The sequence below is a fragment of the Phocoena sinus genome, chromosome 4 (genome assembly GCF_008692025.1).
Source record: "Phocoena sinus isolate mPhoSin1 chromosome 4, mPhoSin1.pri, whole genome shotgun sequence".
Classification (NCBI taxonomy): Eukaryota; Metazoa; Chordata; class Mammalia; order Artiodactyla; family Phocoenidae; genus Phocoena; species Phocoena sinus.
Window position 1 is genome coordinate 32,065,436 of NC_045766.1, and position 19,521 is coordinate 32,084,956.

The 19,521-nt window shown below is 36.7% G+C and overlaps 1 protein-coding gene across 40 annotated transcripts in view; it reads left to right on the forward strand.

Annotated features, from left to right (window-relative positions):
• The window catches only part of MBNL1 (muscleblind like splicing regulator 1), a 203,428-nt gene that overhangs the window by 89,170 nt on the left and 94,737 nt on the right, over positions 1 to 19,521 (forward strand). For 5 of the 40 annotated variants that reach the window (XM_032629627.1, XM_032629648.1, XM_032629628.1 and 2 more), the window contains exon 2: positions 771 to 888. The exons of 32 other annotated variants lie outside the window; for them this stretch is intronic. In XM_032629627.1, coding sequence (XP_032485518.1) covers positions 883 to 888 — 6 coding nt within the window. In that variant the 5' untranslated portion in view covers positions 771 to 882. Of the gene's footprint in view, positions 1 to 770; positions 889 to 4,363; positions 4,390 to 4,599; positions 5,266 to 19,521 lie in introns of all 40 variants that reach the window. 3 more of the 40 variants (XM_032629636.1, XM_032629637.1, XM_032629639.1) reach the window with 3 other exon arrangements.

Here is a 19,521-nt window from a genome sequence, read left to right on the forward strand (position 1 = left end):
GTAGATGCTTTTTTTAACCTGTAGGATTTGAGCTCTGGATGAATCGGTTAAGTAAAGTAAATGCTTTGTTAGTGATGTTACCTTCTCTTTGTCCAGCCATATTCTAGCCACTCATTAAGTGGACACCACTGGGAAGAAAAGCAACTCAGAGATAGAGGCAGAAAAGACATTGCTTCTGTAAAATAAAGTTCATGAGACCTGATATTTCACCATCTGTTGGGAGTGTTGTAAAGATTATGAAAACATTAGCATTTGTAAAACGTGATTCTGTGCCAGGAAGGCAGATAGAATATTATGCAAGAAATGACCAAAATTGCATGATGGCATTTGTTTCATGTGGTAACATCCGTGTTTTCATTAACAGGAAATTTTAGGGCAGTCTACCTGCTTCTTAGGAGTGGGAAAGGTGAATGAAAATTTAAAAAGGATTCATCCAGGCTTCCTTATGATAAAGTAAATCTTTAAGAATGTGTTTTCCATAGAATTAGAAACTTAGAATGTCATAGTGACAGTATATTTATCACCTTGTTTGGGGAGCAGACTTAAAGCATGATCACAGGAAAACACCTGTTTTGACACACTGTGGGGAAGGTGCAAACATACGGGCAAAGTCTGTCTAGGTGTAGAGTATACAAGAGTGCTTTGGCTAGCATCCTGCAAGGAGTTGGGTCTCAACGGTCTGCTCCAGCTTCTGCTGCTGCTGCTGCTGCTAATATTGCTGGGAAGGAAAAGAGGCTGACCTGGCATATCCTTTACTCTTGGTGCTGCAGCAGTCACTCAGGAAATGTGTTTAAGGGAACCTTCTGGATCCTTTTCATGGCACCATGGCAAGAAGAAGCCGTATCTTATCTATTGAAGATAAAGCCTGGAGTTGGCTAATGGATGCTGGTGAGTGAATAAGGCAACTGGGGAGCCAGTTTACTAAGATACCTTTTGGGCAGGTTCGCTCTGTCAAGGATTGAGGTGGCGTCTATGGGAAAATGGCATCTGATAAATCTGAATATCAGAACATTGTTTTAGAAAGGAATCATAGTTTTAACACTGGTGACCTGATCTGTGATCCTGTGTATGTTCCATAAATAAACATATTTATTTCCAGCTTTACTACTTGAAGATACTAATCCTGAAGTTTGCTAGCTATCTCAGTATATGGAGTATAGTTTCCCATGTTATTTCTCAGGCAGTATTTAATCTTCATTCTTGTTTTTCATTTGACTCCCAGTGATTAAAAAAAATAATAACTTTCTAGTATATGAAAGCAGTTATTTTCCCTTTCAATTCTAAATGAGCCCCTCCTTTTTTTCAGCACAATAGAGTATAGAATTTTAAATTAAGAGATTATTTAATACACAAATTCTTGCCAGGAATATTCTTTTCAAGATAATTATGTAAGCAAATTAGTAAGGTGTTGTTTATATTAGTCAGATAGTTGCACAGGATGAATCTTTGACATTAGCAATAAAGAAACTTCATTGCTAATGTATTTATCTGTCAACACAATGTATAATAGTTTCCTTGAGCAAGTTTCTTCATTGGTAAAACGAATAATTTGAATGAGCTCTCTCAATTTTTCTCACTCCAACATATTGTCCTCTAAAATTTCCTTATCCCAAAGCAGCAGCCATTTGTGATAAGCCTACTATGAGATTGGAAATACATAGGTATCTCTTCCACCTTATAATTTATAACAGAAATGAATGTGTGCCAATTTATAGTTCACCTGTGTCTTTCATTAAAAGATTAGAAGATGCAGAAATATCAAGTTTTCCATAGAGGTATAGACCAAATTTTTCTAGAATAATTAATCTATGATTAATAGGTATTCCATGAAAAATGCTGACAATCAAGTTTAGGAATTTTCAGGAGCATAGTAAAGGTTCTGACAAGCCGTGTAGGAAGACCCCTGTTTAACTTTAATTTTTAAGAACTCTATTTGACTATAACCCGCCCCTCCCACCCCCATGCTTTTGAGGAGTGCCTTTTCACATGTGGCACCACTGTTCAGCCAGTAAATATGTACTGAGCCCCTACTATGTTGCCAGGTTAAGGTTAACTAGGTGCAGGGATACAGTTGTAAGCACCTTTGTCAAAAATTTCTCCCTTCGTGATGCTTAACAACAGAGAAACACTGATTTAGATTATCTCATTACTTTAGGAAGATACTTTAGTAGCAATGTAATGTTTATTTTTAAAAAGCTAGTACCGATTTTTCTATTTTCACTGACAATCCTGACATACCATTCTGTCTGAAGAGCTTTATCATTGAATGGACTCTACCATTTCAAGTGGCAACATTAATTCAGTCTCTTATCTTCTCTTCCACATTTTTTTGTTTGTATGTTTTAGTTTTTGTTGCTTACATTGTTGAAACTGATTTTCATGAGTGGGCTTGAGAACAGAGGTCAGAAAACAAACTGTAATTGATTTTTTAATGTATTATTTATTTTTATTTTATTTTTTATTTATTTATTTTTTTTTAAACATCTTTATTGGGGTATAATTGCTTTACAATGGTGTGTTAGTTTCTGCTTTATAACAAAGTGAATCAGCTATACATATACATATGTTCCCATATGTCTTCCCTCTTGCGTCTCCCTCCCTCCCGCTCTCCCCATCCCACCCTTCCAGGCTGTCACAAAGCACCGAGCTAATATCCCTGTGCCTTGCGGCTGCTTCCCCCCAGCTATCTACCTTACTACGTTTGTTAGTGTGTATATGTCCATGACTCTCTCTCGCCCTATCAAAACTCACCCCTCCCCCTCCCCATACCCTCAAGTCCGTTCTCCAGTAGGTCTGCGTCTTTATTCCTATCTTACCCCTAGGTTCTTCATGACATTTTTTTCCCTTAAATTCCATATATATGTGTTAGCATATGGTATTTGTCTTTTTCTTTCTGACTTACTTCACTCTGTATGACAGACTCTAGGTCTATCCATCTCATTACAAATAGCTCAATTTCATTTCTTTTTAAGGCTGAGTAATATTCCATTGTGTATATGTGCCACATCTTCTTTATCCTTAATGTATTATTTAAAGTCAGACTTATTACACTAAAAAGAAAGCTCAGCTTCCATTTAGTTTCTACCATAGGGACTCCCTCTTTCATTATGCAAACCTATCATATTGACATGATTGTGTTTTAAAAAATTAAGTTTTAGTTCAAACCAACATCTACACTTAGGCACCGTTTATAAAGTAGAAGTATTTTTAAAGGGAAATTCAGATTCCTCATCCTCTTATAAAATCTCAATTCTCTCAAATTTAAAATACTAGCTGCTTGGGCAGTACTTACTATTTTGTAGTTTAAGGATTATTTCATTTTATAAAAATATCTGACCCAGGGCTTCCCTGGTGGCGCAGTGGTTGAGAGTCTGCCTGCCGATGCAGGGGACACGGGTTCGTGCCCCGGTCCGGGAAGATCCCACATGCCGCGGAGCGGCTGGGCCCGTGAGCCATGGCCGCTGAGCCTGAGTGTCCGGAGCCTGTGCTCTGCAGCGGGAGAGGCCACAACAGTGAGAGGCCTGCGTACCGCAAAAAAAAAAAAAAAAAATCTGACCCATAGCGACTTTCTGGACATAAGTAAGTTTGCCCAAGTAAGAGCTGCTTTTATTGTATAGATTATTAACATAATATATACAACATAACATAACCACATGTATATGAGGTGAGGGATGGAAGTCAACCTTTCCCAACACTTGTTATTTGAGTTATTTGACAGCAAGTAAAATAGATTATTATTACTGTTCTAGTTAACCTGAACTTAATATATGTTAAGTAAATACCTGAAATCAAGAATTACACACACAGAATAGCCATTAGGCAGTAAAGTTTCTTTTCATTTAACTCTAAAACAATATAAAATACTATGCATGGTTAATTTGCTTCTAGTCTTGAAAAAGTGACAGTTCCTAAATGAGCATGGTCATTTTAATTTTGATTCATATTAGGGATGATTAAAGTTCTGTCAGAGTTTATATTTGGTCCCTGGCTTGATTTTACCCAGCTCATTAAAGCAAAATTGTCTTAGGGTCTGTCTCTTGTAGCTGTTTACTACTTAATATTCAGCTGGCTCCTCAAGATAAGTTCCTGAGGGTTTGTGAGAAGTTGAAGAGCGGCGAATAGTGGTTAACAAGCTATAAGCATCTCCATGGAAAATAGAACCTCGTGAAACCCAGATTTAGGAGAATCTTAGTGAGTAGTTATCTGACAATACATTAAAACCTAATAAGTTAATCTCATTTTTCTTTCTTCCTCCTTTTTTTTCTCTTTTCTTTTTTCCATCTGGCCCTCTACTCATCTCTGAACACTTTGTCCATTTCCTTTTCTTCTTCATATTCTTCTCTTACCTCATGAATTCCTTCAGTCTCCCTCATCTGATCATAATAGAAGGTGATGTATTTGATAAAACATATGTTGTATTTAAAAAGCAGTTTTATTGATTTCTCCATTTAAAAATCAACTGCGTTTAACCTTCTCTCTGTCTTTTCATTTTCTCCTCCCATAATGGACAACTTTGCCTTTTAACCTCTGTTGCCTTGTGGATCCGCACTCTGACTTTTTATATTTGTAAATTCCCTTATCTTAGTGTAAATATTATAGTGATGGGATTTAGGAATTTGATGCCACTTATTAGATTTTTAACCTCAAATCTAGTAGGCATACTATATAATATGTCTTCCTTACTTTTCTTTCTAGAACTAGAGCTCCATATCCCCCCTCAACTGTGTTTTTGGCTGTCTGTGGGATGCTAGTATGGCCTATCTCCATGTATTTTGTTGCATTTTGCCATTGCTTCTTGTGTTCTGTCGGGGAATTTTGATGATTCTTTTCAAGTGCTACTTGAGCTCTCTGCTAGTTGTTCCCGTTCCCTTGTTCTCTTAGGGTCTCGTGCTGTGTGGTCATGTCTCCACTTCCTTGGCTCTGTCCTTTGACAGACCCTTGGGTTCCCTGATGGCTGCCCCTAAACCCTCGTGAGGGCGGGAATATTCCTCCCCCTGCTGCTACGATTGAGCGCCCTGTGCGTGCTGGGTACCACGTTGCCCTCTACACTTGCTTTCAGTTGTTAAGGCTTCCCAAGCTTTGGCTGTGGCTCAGTGATCCTGCTGTCAAAACCCTGAAGCTTTCCTAGCCTCGACGCTCAGTGGTAGCAGCAGGTGCTGGGATTTCTCCAAGCCCCTAAGACCCTGGGAGCAACAGAATGGCCGTTTGACATAGACCTCAGGACTTTTCAAAGCACCAAGAAACCTCTCCAGAAGATATGTAAAGGTAAGGTACTGATTTCTCTAGGAAGCTGTTTTAGAAGCTAAAAAACCTACAGCCATTAACTTAACGTAGACTCCATAGCTAGAGTATCCTTGGGCAACTCTGTATCTGATGATAGAGCCAAAACAAAACACTTCCTTTAGGAATTTGGTGTGATAATCGCATTTCTCTTTGATTTTATTTAGATTAAACTTGGCATTGAATTGATTTTTAAAAATATTTTTTCCATTCTTTGAAGTGGAATTCATGAAGCACCTTTTGGCTTTGTGTATCTTGTCAGAAGAATCTTGCTGAGAATTGAAACAGTTAAAAATAAATTAGAAATTATTTATCTTTCCAAATGCCTGTATTTTATTTACCTCTCCATTCATGTTTAAAACCAGAAACAAACATGAAATGATTATATCCTCAAATTCTTCAAACTCAAATTCCTATGTCCATAGTTAATTCAGAAGGAATGGGAAAGGCAGCTCAGATCATGGTAGTGCTAGAATACGTTATTGTCCGTTGTCAAAAATACTGCTTGGCATTCTAAATATAGCAGTCTCTTTTCTTTTAGGATTTAAGTTCAGGTTTTGTTGTTTTTTTGTTTAAAGGGGATTATTTCCCTGCCCCTATTTCTTGGGGGAAAAATTTTATTCCATTTGCATGTAAAAACCAGGATGAAAGATACACGTGGGATGTTGGTGTGTGTGTGAGGGCTGGGAGGGAGCACAGCAGCATCTCGGAGTGAACGACCCAAATCATCTCTTCAGCATGAATAGCTTTTGTGGCAACTGGTATTTATTTATAGCTTTTATTCTTTACTCAGCCTCCATTCATAGACGTTATTCTCGGAAGTGTTATTAACACACCTCTTCTAATATGAGATCTTTGGTGGCCTTACTATCAATTCATGTCTTCTTTTTTCTCCCTTTGTTTTCTTTTCAATAAGGACTTAATCTCTTAATTGATTCCCTATGGTTGGAATTAAGGCTATTATTAGCTTACTGTCAGGTTGAAACACTTTCATCTCAATAACCAAAAATATAACAGGTTTTAAAAATGAAAAAGAAGAATGTTGACGAATAGCTGTACAAAATGAAAACGAAGATTTATCTTTGATAGTGCTTACTTTAGCATGCTTATTTTTAAAACTAAAAGATGTTCAACAAAGTATTTTATTTACACTTGCAAATATCCAAGTTTTATTCCCTCTAGACCTCGAAGCATAAGTGAATGGAATGTTTTGCTGTCTTTCTAGTACATCAAATTGAGTAATTGATTTCATATGTAAAAATAGAAAAGGGAAATTTTAATACTTTGATTCTTAACATTTATAATGTGTTTACTCTCTTAAAAAATGTATGGCACAGTCTCAAGGTAGGAGTTTGCATTATTCTCAAGTTGGCTTGTAGAGTGCTTTTTCCCTGTTTTATTTATCTAGAATTCTTATATTCTTCTGGGACAAGAAATGAATATATATATACATATATATATAGTTACATATATATAAAATTTTGTATATATATAATTTTAAAATGATTTAATTAAGTGTTAAGACAGAATGATAGATTGAACTTATTATGGCCATTTATAAAATTACCTTACAATTTTAAACTTACTTTAAAAATATTTTTAGTGGAGCACAATTAATTAGTGGTATTCATTGTATTTAATGTTCTATGGAGAAAGTAACTTCGCAGGACACAGTATAGTAATATTGATAGTTTAGTGATGACTTTTTTAAGGCATATAGAAAATGTACATATCATAAAATAGTGGTACCGTGAAGATCTTAGCAGCTAGCTGAATAGAATAAGTAATAGTAATAAGTAAATAAATAATAGAGTGACTTTTTTGGCGATAAGGAAGCAGAGGACCAGTAATTCACAGTTTCTTAAGCCCAGAGCCAAGACCAGAACCCAAGTCACTGAATTCTAACCCAGTGCATTTGTCTCTATGTGATTCTCTTTCTTAAACTTGCAGTACATTTGAGGGGCCAATTTGCCAATGTCAGCAGAGCAATGAATGGATTCTAGGAATTGAAGAGATTTTCTTCAGTATTAAGAGTTTCTGAGCATGGCTGATAAACATTGGGCTCACTTCCACAATGTAGCATGATTGAGGCCTTTAGAATTTCTTTTTTATTTCTTGTCTTGTTTAGTGTGGCTTTCAGTATATTAGGATTTTGAAAAGTACATTGGAAGGATCATTAAAATATTTTTGATGAAAGTATAGAACTTCTGGCATGCCATTTATTTCAGTTTATGATCATGTAAATTTGGCACTGTTCTGAAAATTTAAATTCTTAGAGTTGAAAAGATTGTTCAAGTATAGGCAGTATATTTTCTGCTTCTAAGCAAAAATTTTAATTGGCTTTCATTGTTTCCAAAATTTAAAAATTCCTCAACTTGTATTTTTAAAGATACCTGTTTGTTTGTGGTATCATAAAAGTGGAAAGAATGCACATTCTCTGTAATACAATAATTATATTTGTGTGAAATTATTTGATATATTCATCAATTAAATGCATTCTGGTTGTCTGACTTGGAATTATTACTTCAAAATCCAAATTCTCCTTGACTTTACCATATAGCTATCATCACTTAATAAGACCATGCTTAGGCTCCTTTAATGTGGTTCTTGGGGAGGTATAATTATAATCCAGTCCCTTTGCTTGTTGCCCAAGATGCTCATTAACCAAGATGGACCTAGGAGAAAAATGTGTACAAAACTAAGAATATAAACTCTGAATTCTCTTTTTAGAAAGTTCAATTTGAAAAATACTTAAGGATTGGAGTAGTTTTGGAACGGGAGTTTGTAAAACATAACTTTAGAAAAAAATACGAAGTACTTATTCACTGCAAGTCTTAGAAGTCTTGGGGTAGTTCGCAAAATAAGGTCTGTTTAATCCCAGTTGTAACAATCCCTAAGTATTTCTACCATCACTCAGCTCGTACGACTCATACCTCTCAATTCCCACTGGTTCCTGTTTCCCGTCTATTCCTTGTCCCTTCTTGGAGAGTATGAGAGTTGTTCAGACTGGTGGGCTATGAGCAGAACATTTATAAACGACATTGAGAAATGTCAAATGTGAGCCTTTTATGATATATTTCCATGGTTGTAACAAATAAATCAAAGTTCACAGCCTCATTAGACGTACCCATATAGAAAAGATGCACTTGGTTTGAGCAACTAAAAGAAGGGACAGATCTAGGGAATGATCCCCAATACTAACATTTTTGATCCTTTAGGGGAGTTTTACACTGTTCATTATTCATTTTGTTGTGTGGAAATTAAAGTTTATCGCATCAGAATCGTTCAAGATTAAGCTATCTCTTTCGTTAATTGTAATTTATTGATTACCTACTACCTCCAGTGCCATTACAATAATTCTCTCATTTATTCTTCACAAAAATACCTGGAGGTATGTAGTGTTATTATTTTACCTTTACAAATTAGGAAACTGAGGCTGAGAGAAGTTGAATAACCTGCCCAAGATGTCATAACTGAATCCAAGGATTCAAACACAGGTTGTATGGCTCCAGTGTCCACACTCAGAGGTCCTATAATTTGTCAATTCTGGCAGTGAGTGTTAGTTTCTAAATTCAGTACTGCCTCTTTTCATGACCCAATGACATCAAGGCGCTCTCTTCTAAACATCCTCCCAACTCAGTCTGGTCTATGTTCATCACTGGCTAGTTGACCTTGAAAATGTTACATACTATCCTCTTTCAGTCATAGTCACACTCGCTCTGAAATATGAGTAAGAGCTCCTTGTCTTTTTATGAAGATTTAATTAATTTAATTTAATTTAACAAGACAGAGTGTGCCAAGCACTTAGCCGAGTGGCTAGCATATAGAAAATAGCCAATAAATTGTTGATGCTATTATGTAACTTTCTTAAGTTCATACAACTAGAATTCAGACCTAAGTCTGTCTGACTGGAAAACTAAACAAAACAAGAACATATACACACATATACACTTTCCACAAAGAAACAGCAATAACAACAGTAACCACAAAGCAAAAACTCATGCTTTCTCTGCACTCCGACACTCTCTCATCCCTAACCATGCCTTTTATGATGAATAAATCAAGATGTCATGTACACTGCTGGGCAAAGTAGCATAGTTTAGGGGTTCAGGGGGAACTCTAGAAGAAAGGCTTCCAAAAATTGGAATTCTAGCTCCATTTCTTGCAAACTGTTTGATATTAGGCAAGTTACATAACCCCGCTACAGTTCTTTACCTATATGTAAAGCTAATAATTATATCATTATTCCATTATATTGGGTTATTATGGACAGTAAATGATTAAAGAGCTCCTCCAATAAATGACTTTTATTAATAATTGATTGAGGTGTACATATTTCTTTTAAAATATAGTATGTTCAAAGAATGAGCTGCATGGCTTATGAAAATCAGAGATGGACAGGATCTTGGTGATTCAATGATCTTCCATTCTCCAAGAATTGATATGATTTCCCTGTCAAAGCTATTTTTCCTCAGTAAGCAGGCCAGTAGAGAAAGGTGGGGAAAAGTTATCAAAGATCAGAATTGACCCAAATTTGGGGTGGTTTTGCCATCAGGAAGGTGGGTGAACTTCTCTCAATTGGGCAGTGTCAGTGACAGGCAGCATGGTCACCAGATGGTGGGAATGGTCCTGGTTAAGCAGATGGTAGGTAGTATTATCATTCTTGTATTCTTTCCCTTTTGAAACAGAACCCAAACCAGCAGGTGGGGTTAAGTTCTGGAGAGAGAGAGTTAACTTGGACTGAGCCGAGTATCAGAGGTTAGTCTTGAACACTAGTCAGAACAGGGACTTCTTGAATTCTTGCTGCTTAACCTGTCTAGCCTCCTTTACTAGATTCTCAACTCCTTGAGGTTGGGGATGTTTATTGTATTTACTTGCATTGCCTTGCACAGGGTCTCAGAAATAGTGGACGCTCAATGCATGTTTGACAATTAAATAAAAGACTAGAAGTTTTGGAAATGGGACAGAAGAACTCATTTAAGGATATCGTGGTCGCCAAAGGGATTGGAAAGCAAGTCTACAGTGCAGGAAGCCTAGGCTGTCCTGGGGCTCCCTCACGGACAGAGAGAAGGGCTAAAGCAGATCCTAGAGGTGGGCCAGGGAGCTGAATGTATATAACCTTTGTAATGACAGGTTTGGTGACCTAGCAGAATTGAAATTGTTAATGTAGCCTGATTAATGAATGTGGGAATAAAATATTCTAAACTGTTTATAAAACTTTTCAAGCAAGGACATATTTAAAGAATTAAAAGCTACTGGAATCTATTTACATTCATTTTTCATACAGTTAAAAATGATATTTCTGGCATTAAAAACTCAATTTTGGTGCCAGAGACTTGAAGAAAAATATATCTGATGTAAATACATCATTAACGTATATACCCTTACATAGAGAAGTTATCAAAATATGGTTTTAAATATGTAATATTGTAAAATTGTAATTCGTAATGTATGAGTAAAATGAAGAGCCTATGCAGATGATGGGAGAAGTCAGAGTGTAATTATGAAAGCTGAAATATTTGTGGGGGATGGTTGGCAAAGCTTTGGGGTTTTATTATAAATTTAACTCCTCCTTTGATGTGTGTTCTCCAAAATAATAAGATGAAAGCATTTTTCAATCAAAGTTTGCATTAAAAACATAAAACATATTAAACAGAAAATTAACTCTGCTTAACGTTAAGCCTAACAATTTTTGTTGACACTTAAGTTGCCATAAAGGTATTTTTAGGTAAACCAAACAGGTATGCCCATTATTCGGCATGGTATATGTAGGCTAGACACATTTGCTTCTTGCATTCACACCCAGGATGTTGTGTGCTGGCACCTGAAGGATGGCTGTTTAGAAAACTTCAACTGAGAGTTAAAATCAGATCAAATGTTTCCATGAACATTTGTGTCTCTTTAATTTGAAAAAGACCATATGCTGCAGTAGTACTTCTATAATATTAAGATAGTGTGGAACTTTCCAGGGTATCTCGAGAACAAACTTTTAAATCAAGAGCGAAGTCATTTCACATTTAAAAAATTTTGCTTTGGAAAACACACACTGATGTGAAGGTAAACAAAAAATTGAGTCCGAAAATGGAAAAATCATCACTAACACAAGTACGTTATTTTGTAGAAAGTAGGGTCCGTCCCTGCTTTTATTTTCAAATGTGTCTGTAAACTCACCCTCTCTTCCCAGTTTCTCTCTGAATACATAGAGACATATACAGAGATGTATACATAGAGATAGCAACACACACACACACACACACACACACACACACACACACACACACACACTTTAGCTTATACCATAAAAGATTTACACCAGAACACAAATTGCAAGATGTTATCTCTGTAATTCTCTTCAGTCATTTGCTTTGCTTTTATGGCTATGCATCACTGAATTATATCTGGGTGTAGCATACTGTTTATATGAGGAAACACCCTGGCAGTGCCTTTTTTTTTTTTTTTCTGTTTTTCATTTCCTGATGCCTGCTTTTAGTTTATTTTGTCAATTCATCATGTGAGTTTTAATTAGGTAGTAAGTTTGAGATATTATTGAAACCGTATGTAGTAAATAACAAAAGTTAATAAGCTCATCATAAAATCCTTTACACATGAAATAACTTAGATACCTGAGTATCAGTTTTCTCCTCCCAACCTTTGCCCTGGATGTGTTCTTGGCAGTTTAATCTGTTCTGTTTTACCCGTTTCATAACATAAGAGGCAGTGAGTGGTACAAATAAAATTAGTGGTATCTCTTCCTGAGGAGAGTTTTGCCATTGGATGTAGAAGTGTCAACGCTAAGAGAGAAAATGTAAATAAAGTGAACGGTCCTTGGTAATCGTGACCAATTGTCACTCTTGATTTCCTATCTGGCAGTTGGCCTTTGATGTATGAATTTTTTAAAAGACTTTTGTAATTAAAAAGAAATTTGCTGTGTGGTACAAGCCAAACAAATGTTTAAAAAACACTATTTTTATTAAGATGGACAGCTGTATAGTTAAACCACTATGTATGTATATGTATGTATAATTTATTAGATGTAATTTGCAGACACTCTCACACCATTTCTAAGTAGAATTGCAATTATGCTGGTATAGCTTGGAGGTTAGGAGCATTGGCTCTGGAGCCAGATAACAGATAACTTGGGCTCAAACCCCAGCTCCACTACTTACTGTGTGTTTCCTTGGATAAGTTATTGGACCTCTCTGAGCGTCAGCTACCCCATCTTTATAATGGAGATAATAATGGGACTGTAGGATTGTTTTGAGGATTAAATAAATTAATAAATTTAAACCATTTAGAGCAGTGCCTGGCACACACCAGATATTCAATAAGCTGTTGTTATTATTTTGCTGTACTGTTTTGTGACTAGTTTCTAACAGAAGTGGTTATCTAGCCTCCTGTTTTATGATGTAGGGCTGATGGGAACTGACAATGTGAGAAAAAGGTAAAACTGAGAGTCAGCGAGAGTGTTTTCTAGCCAAGAGGTCAACCAGAGGACAAATTCATGTGGTAGTGTGGGGTCCAAAACTTAGAAAACTTATGGATGATTGATGGGAGGGAGCTACACTTCAAAATAATCTGAAGTTATGTCATTGGGAGGTGGAGCTTGGCAATAGTGCCCTTTTGGAAGACTTAGAGAATAATCCTCAAATGTGTCCGCATCAGTACTGCATTTCAGTGTCTTATAGTGAGAAATTTTTACCAATATCCATTTAAACCAGTTTCCTTATTTAAAAAAATTCATACCTTTCACATAAATAGGTTAGGTTTATTATTTTTTTTAACTTTCATTGTTTCCCTTCCTTTCTTCTTGATTTTCTCCATGTTGTCCCACCATTTTCCTGAGAAGAGTTTATTTTACAGGGATTAAAGCAAGATATTATTTAACGGACTAAACCTGATGACACTCATAAGGATGCTGTACTGTAGCATAACCGCATTTTCCTGGGACAGTTCCCATTTCAGTTTTTCTATTAGACTTTGCGTTACTGTTCTGAAGTAAGGAAAATACAGGCCTGCGGTTTTGTTTCCCAAGTTTGCCTAGGCTAACTAAAGCCACCATTATCATCTACAACAGAAAGTGAAGGTTGCCCAAGAGGAAAGTACAGAGCACCTCCAATTAAAAACATTAAAATAACAAAGACTTCAGAAGCCGTTTTCATGATTCCTGACCCTGTGTTCGAAACTTCTCATGACCCACCTATCACAAAGGTTGTGGTGACACTGTCTGAGGCCCTACACCAAATTTCTAAACACAATCACTTTAATTTTAGAAAATAAGTAATCTATATTGTATTTCCAAAGTCTAGGGTTGAGGGATTGGGCTTGTACTTTCTTTTATGTATTTATGGTTTTGGAACCGTGTTGACAAATTTGCAAACATGTAATGAACTTTCATACAACAAAGGATACCTAAATGTGCTATATTAAGGTTGCTGCATGGAAATAGACCTCTTTAAAAAGGACGTCCCAGCTCAGAGGAAAGTTTAATTTTAGGTTCATTTGTGACCAAAATTATTTTAAAATATCTTTACAAGGGTTGAAAAGTAACATATTGAAAAATAAAGTTAATTATTTAAAAAATACTAATTCAGTTGACACTTTATTTTTAATAACAGAACCTCAAATTGAGTTAAAATTATCCTTTAGTTATTTTTGTTATGAATTTCCATTCCAGAGCTATTTTAAAATTAGATTTCATGTTTAAGTCTTCCAATAGACCATTTTCTACCTGTAACTCAAATATACCCGTCCTTATGGAAATCACGTCAGTTTCTACTTCATGTTTGTAAGTTCTTGGTGTTTTTGTTCTTTCTTCCCTTTTATTAAAGTATAGTTGATTTACAGTATTGTGTTAGTTTCAGATTATAGCAAAGTGATTCAGTTATATGTGTATATATCTATGTTCTTTTAAAAATTCTTTTCCATTATCGGTTACTATAAGATATTGCGTATAGTTCCCTGTGCTATACATTAAATCCTTGTTGATTATCTATTTTACATATGGTAGTGTGCGTCTGTTAATCCTATACTCCCCATTTATCCTCTCCCCCTTCCCCTTTGGCAACCATAAGTTTGTTTTGGTTTTGGCATTTTTAATGGAAGTCAGGAGCTTTACAACAAAGTAAACTACAAATCATGTAAGACTGGGACGAAGCACTGGTTTTTTAGTTTCTTGTGACAGGTCCCCATTTAATCACCATTTTACCTTGTGTGTATCATGTGTCCTTGGAAGCATACCCACCATGTTTCCTCCCTGGACCACGTGAAATCTGATAGGGATGATGCATAGCACAGCACCTTTTGTAAACTCAACTTCATCTTGTTTGGGAAATAATTCATTTATCTGAAAAGTAATACAAATGCAAGTTCAAAAGTATACTGTGAGTAGTAAATATTTTCCTGAAATCTGACCCCTAATGATGCACTTGTATATTGCTCTCCTGAACACTAAAACTGAAAACATATTATTGTTTTTATAATATAATTGGTAGTACAAATTTTAATCTATTTTGAAGAATTGTGAGGTGGGAGGAAAAAGAGTCCAAACTCTTCTTTTCCTTAAAGCTAAGTCATACACTGAAAAAGTCAAGGTCATATTTAAAATTTCTTCTACAGTTTTGTTTCTTTTTTTTTTTTTTTTTTGCGGTACGCGGGCCTCTCACTGTTGTGGCCTCTCCCGCTGCGGAGCACAGGCTCCGGACGCGCAGGCTCAGCGGCCATGGCTCACGGGCCCAGCCGCTCCGCGGCATGTGGGATCTTCCCGGACCGGGGCACGAACCCGTGTCCCCTGTATCGGCAGGCGGACTCTCAACCACCGCACCACCAGGGAAGCCCTCTTCTGCAGTTTTGAGACTTGTTTCTGTTGCCCAAAATAATTTTACAAAAGAGAAGGTGAATATAATGGTGAGAGTTAAGGTATAGAAAGCAAGCATCTGCCCTCAAGGAGAAAATGAATTTTTAACGAACACTAGAGAATATAAAATTTGCTATATCATCAAAATATATTATATCCTCAAAGAGCTGGATAAGCCAACGTGTATTTATTGAATAAATCAGTGTGTTAGTGAAAAAAGAGTGAGCTAGTGGATGAATGAATGGATAAATTTAGTGGTAACACATTCTTCTTCCTGTTTATTATTTTTAGAGAACAATACTTATTTTAAAGTACTATAAAGAATTCATTGAAAGAAATTGGGTGAAATTCCTCATTTTCTCTTGTGGTAACAGCCAGTCATTACAGTACTATGAGAACTTTTAGGTTATAAGATATTGTTTATGCAGGTTGAATTACCCTACCTGCATTTATACGGCTTTTGGGAACCAGTAGAGGAGAAAACACAAATAAGCAAAAGGGCAGTTCCTACTGTTCTAAAAATAGACATTCATCCATGTAATTACTTCCTAAATAAGATAAATAGAAATGGATTAAGAAAATTACAGTGGTTTAGAAGAATTTAGTGTTTTTTCTATCCCTATTTTTATTTAGCTTTGACAGTAATTGTGTTAAAGGAACACCATGCACTATGTATTTTTAAACATTTAGTCAGCAGCAGTGACACCCAAAAGTATAAAGGATTAAAAAAAAAAAAAAAGCAGTGAGCTTGATACTATCATGGCAGGTTTTTAACTGTTGGAGAAAAAGGTAGGGGAAACATTAAATATCAGTATGAAGTTAAGGCTTTTCACAAGTCTTGGGACATTATGGACAGCATAATGAGCCTTCCTACAGCATGGGAACAGAAAGAGTGGTTGCAGAAATAAACTGAGGTGGGAATTTGAAGAGAAAGGAAGAGCGTTGGCTGATAGAGAAGCGAGCTCACATCAGCATAAGTACTGGCTACCATGCCTGTCCAGGGGCTCCTTCCCCAGGAATGTATCCCTTGTGCTACGGAGAGTACTTATGTAAACACACACTGTAGACGTTTAGAAATGCTGGAATAACAGTTCTTCAGGGGTTACTATGTAATTATTTATAGCTGTTGCATTTATTTATCTTAGTACCAATTTATAGAGCTAGTATTTGACTTGTGTTACCTACAGCATCTTGTTTCATCATTTGAAAAAGTACATAAACAACATTTAAGAAAAATGCAAACATCAGTGGCTTTAGTCAGTGAATAAAACAGCTGGAAACTTATTTCTTATTATTTTGTAAATGAATAGTTGAATGTAACATTATATTCATGGCATGTTGAAAAATGAAAAAAAAAAAGAGAAAGAATAGAAACTTGGACTTCTGAATGAACAGCTTATCAAAACACTCAGATTTTATCTGAGCCTTAGTGGAGAACGTTTTTACTATTTCTACAAAGCCTAGAGGAAATCACTGAACTAGAAAAGCTGAATATCATTTCTGACTAATCCCTTAGTCATCCTAATAATGGGAAATTATTTATTAGTTCGTATTTTTCATAGTGGTCCATCTTGAACAATAAAAATCACAGAGCCCACTCAAAGATATTTCAGGAAAATGGATGTGATGCTTTGAAAAAATATTGTACTTAAAAGGAGACACAGTAAATGTTTTGCATTATGCTACTGTTTATCACTTATTTCTCCATGTGTATCTAGGAAAGTTAGCTGAAAATGACCTTGACGTTTATCGTTTGGATGTTTAGGGATGAGGCATTGCCATTAGCCAAGTTAAGAAATATAGGTGTTAGAATTGATGTGTTCTCTATTTTTTAGGGAGAATAAGCAGGGAGCAGATAACCGATTTGGTTGGGGATGGTTGAATTTACAGAAAAAGCATCTGAAAATCATTCATATAGAACTGATAGTGCTGTGTTACAAGAGAGTTCTGTGCTGAATTCAGAGAGGGAATGTACTGCAGGAAGAAGGGATATAAAGACAGTCTTAGTGCATCTCTCTATAATCAGCAGTCAGAAGAGAGAAAAATCAAATAAAGTGACAGAGAACAAGCAGATTAATAAACTGTGGGAAGAGGAGGGAGAATGGTGCATTATCAAGAAAGGCAAAAGAGAAAAGGAAGTAGTTAGTGGTGCCAGATGCTAGAGAGAGGACAAGAAATGAGAAAAGGACACTGATTCGGGCAGTTAAACGGGCACCAGTAACCTTTGAGAAGGCAGTTTGAGTAGAGCTGGGAGGGAGGAGGTGGAATCCTCCTTGCAAACCAGATTCCATGAAGATGAGTCACTGGAAGATATGTATGAGAACTCAACAAGTTTAGACAACTCTCTAAAGAAATTCGGTAATAAAATGAAGAGAAGTGAATGTCAGCTGGAGAGTTCAGAGAAGAGAAGATTGTTGTAGAAGAGTGGAGGGTCCAATGGAAGCATGTTTCTCCCACTAAAGGAAGATACAGGAGTCATTGGAGAGGAAAAGATGAATACTCATTAAAATAAAGATAATGGGGAGTGCTATATATCAGAGAAGCTGAGAAAGGGTCAAAAAAGCGGGTAGGGAGGTTGACCTTAGAAAGGAAGATGTACCAAGCACTTCAGAGTTCAGAGAGTCAGATTCAAAGAGGAGGTGCTCAGCCAGGGAGACTACTCTCCTGGCATCCCCTCTGTACCTTCAGTTGCATCTTGTTTGTTGTCTGGATGTTTCACTGCCTTTTTCACACTCACGATTATGTAATGTGTTTTAAATCCTTTAGTTTAACTCTTCTTGCCTTATAGTCCAACCTTGACTGTAAATTTTGTGAGGGCAGAAAAGTGTATATTGTTTAATAACCGCATATAAATTTCTTAATAAGCTCCCTTTTCATGTGGTCCCTAATGTATTTCAGTAATCCCCAAAGCCAGTGCTATCAGGGGAATGGTTTTGCAGCCTGGACTGTGCCTCATAATACAGGGCTAATTTAGCTACCTATGTGAACCTCAAAATCTGTTTCTAAAACAAATCCTCAGTTTCAAATGAATGGGACAGGTTATTAATATGATACTCTTTTCCCCCTCCTGATTAGAAAGTTACAACGTAATAAGACATAACTTAGAGCCCAGAAATAGATACCTTCAAAGCCAGATAAAAATTTTAACCATATTCATTATAGAAAGTGGAAACATTTGACTGAAAAAGAAAATAATCTTGAAAAGATCAAAATGTGCAAAGTAAAAAGTTGCTAGGGCTTCCCTGGTGGCGCAGTGGTTGAGAGTCCGCCTGCCGATGCAGGGGACGCGGGTTCGTGCCCCAGTCCGGGAAGATCCCACATGCCGTGGAGCGGCTGGGCCTGTGAGCCATGGCCGCTGAGCCTGCGCGTCCGGAGCCTGTGCTCCGCAACGTGAGAGGCCACAACAGTGAGAGGCCCGCGTACCGAAAAAAAAAAAAATTAATGCATAGAGAGATTTAAACTGTGTCTGATAGACTTTTTATCTTAAATTTGAGGATGTGAAGATAGGCTGTGATTATCAACAACAGCAACAAACAACAACAACAGACCACCCCAATTTCAGTGGCTTATCTCAACAAAGAGTTATTTCTCGCTCTTGTAAAGTCAGTGGTGCGGCCCTTCATCCAGTGACTCAGGGATCTAAGTTTGCTCCATTTTCCTCCGTGTGACTCCTGGGCTAGAGTTAGTTATATGGCACAACTTAATTGCAACAGAGGCTGGGAAAGCTAGCCTTTTGGGGTGCTTAGAGACAACAGTGCATAGAAGTTGACCAGGCTGCTCTGTGTTTTGCTTTGTCTTTTATGTTCCTATTTTTTGGGTTGGGCATGATGGAACGGATAGAGGGGTAAGAGGTAGACACCCTTGGGTGAATTCAAGTGTCAAACACTAATTCCACAGCTCTTTATTGAGTACTTGTTACATCTCATGTGTATTCATTTCTGAAGAAGAGTCTATCTCAATAGATCCTCAATTTTTTTGGCTGGTGGTCCATTTTGAGAATCTGATAAAAGTTATGATACAGTGCACATCAGCACTTAACCCGAAAATCAGGCAGGCACATTCAGGGGTCCACGAAATCTCTGCAGCCCACCCATCATCGTCCTCTCAGTGTTGAGAGTGCCCGGACAGCACTCACTGATGAGTGAAGTATTGGAGAAGGTGAGAAATCAGCACAAACGTAAATTTTTCCTGCCTTAGGTGAATACTAGGAACCTTTTAAAATTAAAGCTTTAGTCCCTCAGGTTGAATGGAGGAGCTGATTTGGTTGCTACCTAGATATAGATTCATTCAAGGAGAGAGATGCGACAGTAGACAGAATTGTTGATAAGAGCATGCTTGAGAGTCAGGCAGCTGATGGGGAATGCAAATTCCTTTTATTCATGGTGTCT